The sequence below is a fragment of the Crinia signifera genome, chromosome 1 (assembly GCF_055691185.1).
Source record: "Crinia signifera chromosome 1, ASM5569118v1, whole genome shotgun sequence".
Classification (NCBI taxonomy): domain Eukaryota; kingdom Metazoa; phylum Chordata; class Amphibia; order Anura; family Myobatrachidae; genus Crinia; species Crinia signifera.
The window spans coordinates 348,612,297-348,624,946 of NC_139217.1; the positions used below are offsets into that span (position 1 = coordinate 348,612,297).

General features: G+C 44.1%; 1 protein-coding gene across 1 annotated transcript in view; it reads right to left on the bottom strand.

Annotated features, from left to right (window-relative positions):
* The window catches only part of SCARF2 (scavenger receptor class F member 2), a 206,310-nt gene that overhangs the window by 11,789 nt on the left and 181,871 nt on the right, over window positions 1-12,650 (bottom strand). Inside the window, exon 10 of the mRNA XM_083146958.1 lies at window positions 8,440-8,592. Coding sequence (XP_083003084.1) covers window positions 8,440-8,592 — 153 coding nt within the window. The remainder of the gene's footprint in view (window positions 1-8,439; window positions 8,593-12,650) is intronic.

Sequence of the window (12,650 nt, forward strand, 5' to 3'; positions counted from 1 at the left end):
ATTTCAAACACTGATTTTTTTAGGGACCAGTTCAGTTCTGATGTGACTTTGAGTGACTTGTATGTGAGACACCCCCATAAATGATGCCATTTCAAAAACTGCACCCCTCACAGTATTCAAAACAGCATTTTGGAAGTTTGTTAACCCTTTAGGTGTTTCACAGGAATTAAAACAAAGTGTAGGTGAAATTTCAAAATTTCTTTTTTTTTGCAGATTTGCAATTTTAATACATTTTTCTAAGGAACACAGTACATTTTACTAGAGAAATGTGACTAAAAATTGATTCCCCCAATTCTTTTGTTTTCATAAATATCCTATATGTGGCCCTAGTGTGCACGGTGACCAAACCACAGGCTTCATAATAGAAGGAGCACCTACTTGATTTTGGAGCCTCCTTTTTATGAGATTATTTTTTAGGCACCATGTAGGTTTCAAGGCACCATAAGATGCTAAAAGTTAGGAACCCCCCCACAAGTGACCCCATTTTGCAAACTACACCCCTCAGGGAATTCATCTAGGGGTATAGTGTACATTTCAAACCCCCAGGGGTTTCACCAATTGTGGTACAACTGGGCAGTGAAAATGAAAAATTATTTTTTTTACACAAAAATGCAGTTCTGGCTCCAAATTTGTCATTTTCAGAAGGTATGAAGGAGACAAAGCACCCCATAATCTGTGCCCCAATTTCTCCCGAGTACGGCAATGCCTCACATGTGACCAAAAAATACCAGTTGGGTGCATGGCAGGACTCAGAAGGGAAGGAGTGATTTTTGGATTTTGCAGCTCAGATTCTGGTGGAATTTTGGTGGGTGCTATGTCGCATTAGCAAGACCCCCCAAGCACCAATACAGTGGAACCCCCCCACAAGTCACCCCATTTTGCAAACTACACCCCTCAGGGAATTCATCTAGGGGTATAGTGTACATTTCAAACCCCCAGGGGTTTCACCAATTTTGATACAAGTGGGCAGTGAAAATGAAAAATTACATTTTTTTACACAAAAATGCAGTTCTGGCTCAAAATTTTTTATTTTCAGAAGGTATGAAGGAGAAAAAGCACCCCAAAATCTGTGCCCCAATTTCTCCCGAGTAAGGCAATGCCTCACATGTGACCAAAAAATACCAGTTGGGTGCATGGCAGGACTCAGAAGGGAAGGAGTGATTTTTGGATTTTGCAGCACAGATTCTGGTGGAATGAATGGTGGGTGCTATGTTGCACCAATACAGTGGAACCCCCCCACAAGTCACCCCATTTTGCAAAGTACACCCCTCAGGGAATTCATCTAGGGGTATAGTGTACATTTCAAACCCCCAGGGGTTTCACCAATTTTGATACAAGTGGGCAGTGAAAATGAAAAATTACATTTTTTTTACACAAAAATGCAGTTCTGGCTCAAATTTTTTCATTTTCAGAAGGTATGAAGGAGAAAAAGCACCCCAAAATATGTGCCCCATTTTCTCCCGAGTACGGAAATGCCTCACATGTGACCAAAAAATACCAGTTGGGTGCATGGCAGGACTCAGAACGGAAGGAGTGATTTTTGGATTTTGCGGCTCAGATTCTGGTGGAATTTTGGTGGGTGCTATGTCGCATTAGCAAGACCCCCCAAGCACCAATACAGTGGAACCCCCCCACAAGTCACCCCATTTTGAAAACTACACCCCTCAGGGAATTCATCTAGGGGTATAGTGTACATTTCAAACCCCCAGGGGTTTCACCAATTTTGATACAAGTGGGCAGTGAAAATGAAAAATTACATTTTTTACACAAAAATGCAGTTCTGGCTCGAAATTTTTCATTTTCAGAAGGTATGAAGGAGAAAAAGCACCCCAAAATCTGTGCCCCAATTTCTCCCGAGTACGGCAATGCCTCACATGTGACCAAAAAATACCAGTTGGGTGCATGGCAGGACTCAGAACGGAAGGAGTGATTTTTGGATTTTGCAGCTCAGATTCTGGTGGAATTTTGGTGGGTGCTATGTCGCATTAGCAAGACCCCCCAAGCACCAATACAGTGGAACCCCCCCACAAGTCACCCCATTTTGAAAACTACACCCCTCAGGGAATTCATCTAGGGGTATAGTGTACATTTCAAACCCCCAGGGGTTTCACCAATTTTGATACAAGTGGGCAGTGAAAATGAAAAATTACATTTTTTTACACAAAAATGCAGTTCTGGCTCAAAATTTTTCATTTTCAGAAGGTATGAAGGAGAAAAAGCACCCCAAAATATGTGCCTCAATTTCTCCCGAGTACGGCAATGCCTCACATGTGACCAAAAAATACCAGTTGGGTGCATGGCAGGACTCAGAACGGAAGGAGTGATTTTTGGATTTTGCAGCACAGATTTTGGTGGAATGAATGGTGGGTGCTATGTTGCACCAATACAGTGGAACCCCCCCACAAGTCACCCCATTTTGCAAAGTACACCCCTCAGGGAATTCATCTAGGGGTATAGTGTACATTTCAAACCCCCAGGGGTTTCACCAATTTTGATACAAGTGGGCAGTGAAAATGAAAAATTAAATTTTTTTACACAAAAATGCAGTTCTGGCTCAAAATTTTTCATTTTCAGAAGGTATGAAGGAGACAAAGCACCCCAAAATCTGTGCCCCAATTTCTCCCGAGTACGGCAATGCCTCACATGTGACCAAAAAATACCAGTTGGGTGCATGGCAGGACTCAGAAGGGAAGGAGTGATTTTTGGATTTTGCAGCTCAGATTCTTTTGGAATTTTGGTGGGTGCTATGTTGCATTAGCAAGACCCCCCAAGCACCAATACAGTGGAACCCCCCCACAAGTGACCCCATTTTGCAAACTACACCCCTCAGGGAATTCATCTAGGGGTATAGTGTACATTTCAAACCCCCAGGGGTTTCACCAATTTTGATACAAGTGGGCAGTGAACATGAAAAATTACATTTTTTACACAAAAATGCAGTTCTGGCTCAAAATTTTTCATTTTCAGAAGGTATGAAGGAGAAAAAGCACCCCAAAATCTGTGCCCCAATTTCTCCCGAGTACGGCAATGCCTCACATGTGACCAGAAAATACCAGTTGGGTGCATGGCAGGACTCAAAAGGGAAGGAGTGATTTTTGGATTTTGCAGCTCAGATTCTGGTGGAATTTTGGTGGGTGCTATGTCGCATTAGCAAGACCCCCCAAGCACCAATACAGTGGAACCCCCCCACAAGTGACCCCATTTTGCAAACTACACCCCTCAGGGAATTCATCTAGGGGTATAGTGTACATTTAAAACCCCCAGGGGTTTCACCAATTTTGATACAAGTGGGCAGTGAAAAAGAAAAATTACATTTTTTACACAAAAATGCAGTTCTGGCTCAAAATTTTTCATTTTCAGAAGGTATGAAGGAGAAAAAGCACCCCAAAATCTGTGCCCCAATTTCTCCCGAGTACGGCAATGCCTCACATGTGACCAAAAAATACCAGTTGGGTGCATGGCAGGACTCAGAACGGAAGGAGTGATTTTTGGATTTTGCAGCACAGATTCTGGTGGAATGAATGGTGGGTGCTATGTTGCACCAATACAGTGGAACCCCCCCACAAGTCACCCCATTTTGCAAACTACACCCCTCAGGGAATTCATCTAGGGGTATAGTGTACATTTCAAACCCCCAGGGGTTTCACCAATTTTGATACAAGTGGGCAGTGAAAATGAAAAATTACATTTTTTTACACAAAAATGCAGTTCTGGCTCAAAATTTTTCATTTTCAGAAGGAATGAAGGAGACAAAGCACCCCAAAATCTGTGCCCCAATTTCTCCCGAGTACGGCAATGCCTCATGTGTGACCAAAAAGTGGCAGGACTCAGAAGGGAAGGAGTGATATTTGGATTTTGCAGCACAAATTCTGGTGGAATGATGGTGGGTGCTATGTCGCATTAGCAAGACCCCCAAAGCACCAATACAGTGGAACCCCCCCACAAGTCACCCCATTTTGCAAACTACACCCCTCAGGGAATTCATCTAGGGGTATAGTGTACATTTCAAACCCCCAGGGGTTTCACCAATTTTGATACAAGTGGGCAGTGAAAATGAAAAATTACATTTTTTTACACAAAAATGCAGTTCTGGCTCAAAATTTTTCATTTTCAGAAGGAATGAAGGAGACAAAGCACCCCAAAATCTGTGCCCCAATTTCTCCCGAGTACGGCAATGCCTCACATGTGACCAAAAAATACCAGTTGGGTGCATGGCAGGACTCAGAAGGGAAGGAGTGATTTTTGGATTTTGCGGCTCAGATTCTGGTGGAATGAATGGTGGGTGCTATGTGGCATTAGCAAGACCCCCGAAGCACGGTGAAATTATGAACCTAATATTCCATAGATGTGTGGTATATTTTAAAACACTCCTTTATACATAGGCCGGGTTTGTCGGGGCAAGTGTCACACTGGAAAATAGTTTGCTTTCTTATTCCCTTTTTATAGCAAACTTTGCACCTTTTTTGTGTCCTGCCCTTTTTTCCAGTGGAGGGGATTTCATCAGGAAAATGCTGCCCTGGTACAATACGGGGGCCAGTACTAGAAGTACTGGGGCCCTCTGCCTGCTGGTTCCCAAATATTAGGCCCTTTATGACTTCCTCTTGAAAGTGCATAAATGTCCCCCTCTGGCCGGTAGAACGGAATAGCACGTAAGCGTTATACAGTGCCATCTGGATGATATACACGGCCACCTTCTTGTACCAGATTTTTGTTTTCCGCAGGGCACTGTACGGCTTCAGTACCTGATCTGAAAGATCCACTCCGCCCATGTACCTATTGTAATCCAGGATACAATTAGGTTTTGAGGTGTGGGTACTGGTACCTCGTACAGGGACGGAGGTGGTACTGTCTCCGTGAATTGTTGTCAGTATAAGGACATCCCTCTTGTCCTTATATTTGACCAACAACATATTTTCGTTGCATATTCCCCTGCTTTCACCCCTTCTCATTACTTGGGCAATGTGCGTTTTTGGGAGGCCTCTTTGGTTCTTGCGCACAGTACCGCAAGCTGCTGTACCTCTTGAACCAAGGGCCTTAAACAGGGGGATGCTAGTGTAAAAGTTATCCACATAGAGGTGATAACCTTTATCCAGGAAGGGGTGCACTAAATCCCAGACAATTTTCCCACTAACACCTACGAGGGAGGGGGGGCATTCTGGCGGTTCAATTCTAGAATCCTTCCCTTCATAAACCCTAAACCTGTGGGTGTACCCTGAGGTGCTTTCACACAGTTTATACATTTTTATGCCATACCTTGCCCTCTTACTGGGAAGGTACTGGCGGAATTTAACCCTTCCTTTAAAATGTATAAGGGACTCGTCGATACAAATAAATTTTTCAGGGATGTACACCTCTTCAAATTTGGCACTGAAATGATCAATGACCGGCCTGACTTTGAATAGCCGGTCAAAGGTGGGATCATCTCTGGGTGGGCACTGTGCATTATCGGTGTAATGTATAAATTTAAGAATTGTCTCAAATCGAGTCCGGGTCATGGCCATACGGTAAAATGGAGTACTGTACAGAACATCTGTACTCCAATATTGCCTAATTTCTGGCTTTTTTACTATGCCCATATGAAACACCAGACCCCAAAACGTCATCATCTCTACTGCATCTACAGGGGTCCACCTAGCAAATGATGACGTGGGGTTTTGAGCAATAAACTGCTGGGCATATAAATTAGTTTGGTCCACCATTAAATTTATAAAATCATCAGAGAAAAATAATTTGAAAAAGTCAATTTCTCTGAGACCTGTGGAATCAAATTGGATTCCTGGCATGCCCAAAAACTCAGGAACCTGGGGCTCAAAATTGTCTGGTGGTGGGGTCCATACTAGATCAATTATTGGGGGGGGAATCTCAGCTGATCTACGGGGGCGTCTTTGAGGGGGTCCCTCATCAGCAGAGGAGGAAGAGGAGCTTAAGGCAAATCCTTCAAATTCCCCGCTTGCATCACTGCCTGTGTCAGAGTCAGAAGCAAGCATGGCATATGCCTCCTCCACTGAATACATTCTCCTGGATGATTGGGAGGACATTTGGGAGGACATTTGGGAGGACATTTGGGATGCCATTTTTATTTTTGTGTTACCGGTAGTGAAATGTTTCAACACGTGTATAGTGTAGGGGGGGGCACAAACTTTATTTCAATCCGGGGGGTATGTAGTGTGTAGTGTGTATGTGGTGCAGAAAAAAAAAAAATGCTTTATACCAATAAAAAAAAAAAAAATGAAGGGGTTAAAAAAAAAAAAAAATGAAGGGGTTAAAAAAAAAAAAAAGGAAGGGGTTAAAAAAAAAAAAGGTCCTGCGCCAAAAATTGAGCACAGATGTTGGTCAGTAACGTCTGTCACTGAACAGCGCTCAAAGGCAACAGGAATTTGATCAAAAAAAAAAAAAAAATAGATCAACCCTGTGCCGAAAAAGATGATCAGTGATGTACGTCACTGATCAGCGCACAGCGGCCACAGGACACCCACAAAATCACAGTGTGTGTAAAAAAAAAAATTAAAAAAATACCCCACAGCACACACACAAAAAAAAAAGGTGATCAGTGATGCGACACTGATTACCAGTGAGGTGCAGCAGGTGCACAACCTTTGGTGCAACTGACAGGTATATATAAAAAAAAAAAAACCTCTGTACCCCCAAAAAAGTTGCTGATCACCTCAGATATAGTGATCAGCACAAAAGGCGGGGACAGCAGACACAAAATTTAGCACTCTCTATCACTATCTCTCTCTATCTCTCTATCTCTCACTATCTAACACTATCTAACACTCTATGACACTGCAGCAGCAGCACTCACAGGTATATCTATATATAAAAAAAAACCTGCGCCCCCAAAAAGTTACTGATCAGTTAATTTATACTGATCAGCACAAAAGGAGGGGGCAGCAGTCAGTTATATAAAAAATATATAGCACAATCTGTCACTATCTCTCTCTATCTCTCTCTATCTCTCTCTCTCTATCTCTCTCTATCTCTCTATAACTATCACACTGCAGCAGCACAAAATATAGCACTCTGTCAGTAGGCCTCTCTCTCTATCTCTCTCTCTCTATCTCTCTCTCTCTATCTATAACTATATCACACTGCAGCAGCACAAAATATAGCACTCTCTGACACTATCTCTCTCTCTATCTCTCTCTATCTCTCTCTATCTCTCTCTATCTCTCTCTATCTCTCTCTCTCTATCTCTCTCTATCTCTCTCTATCTATCTCTATCTATCTCTCTATCTATCTAGCTAATACTAATACAGTGCAGCAGCACAATATCACAGTATGGCACAATTATTGCACAGGATCCAGGAAGCAATCAGCAGCGATCAGGTAAGTATTGCAGCAAGTATTTCTGGTCAGTATGGCGGCAGGGGGGTACGGTGACCGCACTGCACGCTTTCCAGACCGGAATGGCGTCTGCAGTGCAGTCACCGTTAGTTTAAATCTCCCTCCTTGGCTGTGATTGGTCCGTCGGTCCGACGGACCAATCACGGCCTTTGGGGGCGGGCGGGGTGAGGTGGGGTGACACCAGTGTCACCCTTACACCCCGCGGTGATTGGTGCTGTACTTTACAGCACCAATCACCTCTGATCCCGTGTCACCGGCGAACGTTATTCGCCGGTGACACAGGAAAACGCTGTAATTGGCTGTTCACACTGAACAGCCAATCACAGCGATCGCCGACGGGGGGGCGGCATCGCAGCCCCCCCGGGGCATGCACGGACATGTCTGCTGTCAGGGACAGCAGACATGTTGAAACTGTCACCGCGTCTATAGACGCGGTGACAGTTTAAATCCATGACGTACATTTACGCCATGTGTCGGGAAGTGCTTCCCGACCATGACGTAAATGTACGTCAAATGTCGGGAAGGGGTTAATGATGATAACAAATACAGCACTATCCGGGCACTACTTATTTGTTTCTTGTGTATTTACCCCCTTAAGACCATTATTTCATTTATTTGCATCTTAACTACATTATAACAAGTTACAATATGCAAATGCATTTATTGATAACATTTAATGATTATTATTATTATTATTATTATAATTTTATTTATAAGGCGCCACAAGTGTTTCGCAGCGCCGTACAAAGGAACAATACAGGGAAACAAAACTTGGCATAACATTGAATAAATAACAAAAATACAGTACAAATAAAGAGCACCACAGTTCAATACACATTACAGCTTAAATGTAAGTAGTGAGGACCCAATCAACATACAACTAGAGGCTTGAGGCCAATGATGGGTAATGATGACACTACTTTCTTATGTATATGACAGGTTATACCGGTAGTACATTATATGATGTATGACTAATGCAACTTTTGCATTTACTACACACTGTCAAGTTGCATCTCTTTTATTACTGCCCAGCCATAATCAAATGTGACTATGCTCTGAAATCTATATACTAGAATTATTTGTCTTACTCACCCTCATGAGGCACGCAGTATACCGGTCCATCGTCAGTGGTGTCAAAGGATGAAAATGAACCACGGGACGACCATGATGGTGATGGTTGTTCAACAACAGATGGTGGTTCAATGAAGCTGCAATTAAAAGTATTCTCCATGTCGTGATGAGCCACTGAAACAGAACAAAAGTGCCATGATGAGCATGTACATACTACATAAAATTTGCTGCACAAAGAACATAGTACAACATCAAATAACAATGGGGCTGATGCAGCTTGAGTAGATTGCTGTTATGCAATTTTCGGTATTCTGCGCATGCATACTGCGGTGAGCATGCGCAAGCCCTCAAACTGCAATTGAGTAGCAACTGTACAGGGACTGTGAAGCATCTGGCTGAATGGCAAGGTTACTGCGAGCTGAACAAGAGAGATGTAGAGTAGCAGACTGCGACTTGATAGCTGGATGAGGCTAGATTGAAACTCAAGGTACCAGATAGTGGCTAATTAGCTGGATGTGGTTGATAGCTTATAGTGAGCAGGTAGTGGGAAGCAGTAGAAGCTGGACTACGGCAGTGGTACCAATAACAGAAGAAGCTGGGAACGACTAGGGAGCTGAACTGCTGCAGATGCAGAGTATCGACTAGGAACTGGAGAACTGAACCAGGTGACCTCTGAAGACTGGTGACCGGTAACTGGACCAGGAAGCAAAGAGCATCTGGAAACAGGAGTCAGGTAACTGCAAAGTTACTGTACAGGGTGCCAGGTACCCCTGCAATGTAATGATGTTTCTGGAGGCAACATCTGAATCTGAGAGCAGGATATTTAAACCCCCTGCCTTGCATCAAATGGATGACAGGATTGACATCATAGATGTAGACTGAACTGATTCAAACTGTAAATGCTCCGAGAAACATGCAGAGGCTGACAGACAGAGAAACAAATAAACAGGTTTGTGACAGTAAGTGATTGTCCCTTTAAAAAACTTCAGAGTTTGGCCTGACAACCTGCACTGCTGCTGAACTCGGGTGGCATTTCATTCCGCCCATGTTCTTTGGCTGGCTGACATTAACCTGGTTTTAAGAGGTAGTATGGTAAGCCTACACATATCCTTTATAATGATACCTTTGATTTTCATTATTATTATTATTTTATTTATAAGGTGCCACAAGTGTTTTGCAGCACCGTACAAAGGAACAGTACAGGGAGACAAAACTTAACATTACAGTAAACAAATAACAGATATAGATTACAGGTAAAATGAATGCCACAGTTCAAATGCACATTACAGTTAAAAAGTAGGTGGTGAGGACATGATACGTACTACTAGGGGCTGGTAGTCAAAGATGGACACTGATTGTTTGAGTATAGTAAAGCTGTGAGTGTGAAGAGAAGAGGGCTTAGACCAGGGGTAGCCAACTCTAGTCCTCGAGAGCCGCCAACAGCTAATGCCCTCCAGGTCTCCTCACAGAATCACAAGTGAAGTAATTAGCTGCACCTATGGATCTTGTAAAATGTGTTAGTCAGTAATGAGTGCACCTGTGCATCTGCGAGGTGAGCTGAAAAATGTGGACTGTTGGCAGCTCTCAAGATGACAGGAGGGAAGAGGGCCCTGCTCTGAAGACCTTACAATCTAGTAGGAAGGGGCAACAGACAGATTACATGAGGTGCAAGCAGTTGGGAGGTGGGTTGATGGCAGGATGTAGGCAGACAGATACAGTCAGTGTGTGTGGAAGCCATTACTAAACATGCAGGAGTCCTGAAAGCCTTTGTGATTGATAACCTTCATACTGTAAGTGACCAAAGCAAACAAAAGATACTAAGGGGTACATTTACTAAAGCTTCTTAAAAATGAAAAGTGGGGGTGTTCCCCATAGCAACCATTCTGTCTATCATTTTCAAGGTTGCAATAGAGAAATGAAAGAAAGAATCTGGATGCTATGGGCAACATCACCTCTCTTCATTTTTAGACGCTTCAGGAAATTTACCCCTAAGAATGAGAACCTAATCAGGAAATATGTTTCCTTCAACTTGGAAACGTTAGTACATAGGCCACGTGCAGGGTTTAAAGTGGTCATATGCCACCTAATTACTCCCCTCCCCCCATTAGGCAGAGACAGGCCCAGTGGAAGGGTTTGTGCATCCCTCTGTAAACTAGAATGCTATTCTGTGACAATTACTGTGCAGGGCCAATGTGAAGGTAAAAATGTTCCACCTCATCATTAGAGGTGGTGGAACTCAGTTCCACCCCGTTCCCCCTCACTTTAAACCCTGGCCACGTAATAATTACAAGCTCACCATTGCTTGTGTTAAACAGTTTAACCAAGTGATTTTTCCAATGCAGTTCTCTCTATCCTGGGAAAAGAATGTTATTTCATATTTGTATGACTTACAGACATCGTAAGATAATCAAAGCTGTGACCCCAGACTGATTAAATGAAAACGGATTTCAGTTTAGCACAGTAAGCAAAATAATAAAAACACCACATGCTGCTGTGATAGCATAATAAGGGCCATGCCTTAATCCAAACTTTAAACTGTGCAGTACTGAGAGATGGCATGTTTAAGAGAAAACAAGTAATTGCTTTTTAATATAAGAAGGTTAGCTAAGACGTCCCTCCCTCTGCCTTCTTGCAATTTCAGCCCTGAATTGAACACAATGACAGCAGCCTGTAATGTAATCCCGAGCACCTGTAGCTGAGAAATTTGCTCTTTAGCTATGTGTGCACAGGAAACCAAACACTGCCTCAGACACAGGCCGTCTGCATATAACACTCAGCAGTAAGATGCCTTTCCATGTAAGAAGGAACACTGAGCTTGCCTGCTGAGGTGCATATGGTGCCTGAGGGAATATTTATGCAAACTTTAAAGTAATTTTTGCAGTCCAAAGACCAATTCCAAACCATGATAAGATCCAAACTAATAGGGCCTACCCAGGTAGCGACACTGATGAGCGTTCTGAGCAGAGCTAGTACCACCACTAGGGAGCTTTAGGTGTTTGCCTATGTGCGGTGGCAATCTCTAGGGAGGCACAGAGTTGCAGGAAAGAAACAGCCGCCCTCCGCAAGTAGCAGGAGAGAAGCAGCCGCCCGCCCTTTAACCATTCCCGCCGGCCGGGCTACTACCTTTAGTGAAAAGTAACATAAAAACATACTAATTAAGGCTGAAAAAAGACGTTACTCCATCGAGTTCAACCTATCTAACTTGTAACTACTGACTTGAGTAAGTCATATCTATAAGATTCCATTAGTGGACAAAAATGCATCCAGTTTTGGTTTAAATTCATTAACAGTAGTTCCTGTAGTCTCCCCCACCGGCAATGAGTTCCAGAATTTTACTGCTCTAATGGTGAAGAATCCTCTTCTTAACTCAGTACGGAATTTATTTTCCTCGAGCCTCAGTACATGCCCGCGTGTCCTAAGTATAGGCCTGTTAGTGAACAAATCATCCAGTACCATATGATTCCCAATCCTGTATTTGAACATACGGTACTCTTTACTTAGATGGGCGCCAGCGATTGAAATCGCGGGCGTCGGGGGTAAAAATCGCGGTCATCGCGGGTAAATCGGGATGCCCGCGATGCCCGCGATGACCGCGATTTTCCCATAGGGAACAATGTTAAAAAGGCTGATTGACCGCGATTTTACTGTTAAATGCCTCAATGGACCCGATTTGGCCATAGGAATCAATGTTAAATGGGCCACAGAGGCCAAATAGGCACAATTAACCCTTAAATGTCCCCCCCAATTTTTAACGCCACCCCACGATCCACGCCAACCCGAAGCGTGGCGAGCGCAGCGAGCCCGCGAGGGGCGGCGGTACGCGTCCTCCGACCTTTTCATGCCCTACTATCCACTAGGGCGTGGAGTGAGAATATAATAGTGTGGCGAGCGCAGCGAGCCACCGAGCCCGAAGCGTGGCGAGCGCAGCGAGCCCCGCGAGGGGACGCGGATACCTTCACAGTTATACGCGTCCCCTCGCGGGCTTCACAGGTGTCGGCGTCGCCACGGACACCTGTGAAGCCCGCGAGGGGACGCGTATAACTGTGAAGGTATCCGCGTGCGCTCGCCACGCTTCGGGCTCGGTGGCTCGCTGCGCTCGCCACACTATTATATTCTCACTCCACGCCCTAGTGGATAGTAGGGCATGAAAAGGTCGGAGGACGCGTACCGCCGCCCCTCGCGTACCGCTGCGCTCGCCACGCTTCGGGTTGGCGTGGATCGTGGGGTGGCGT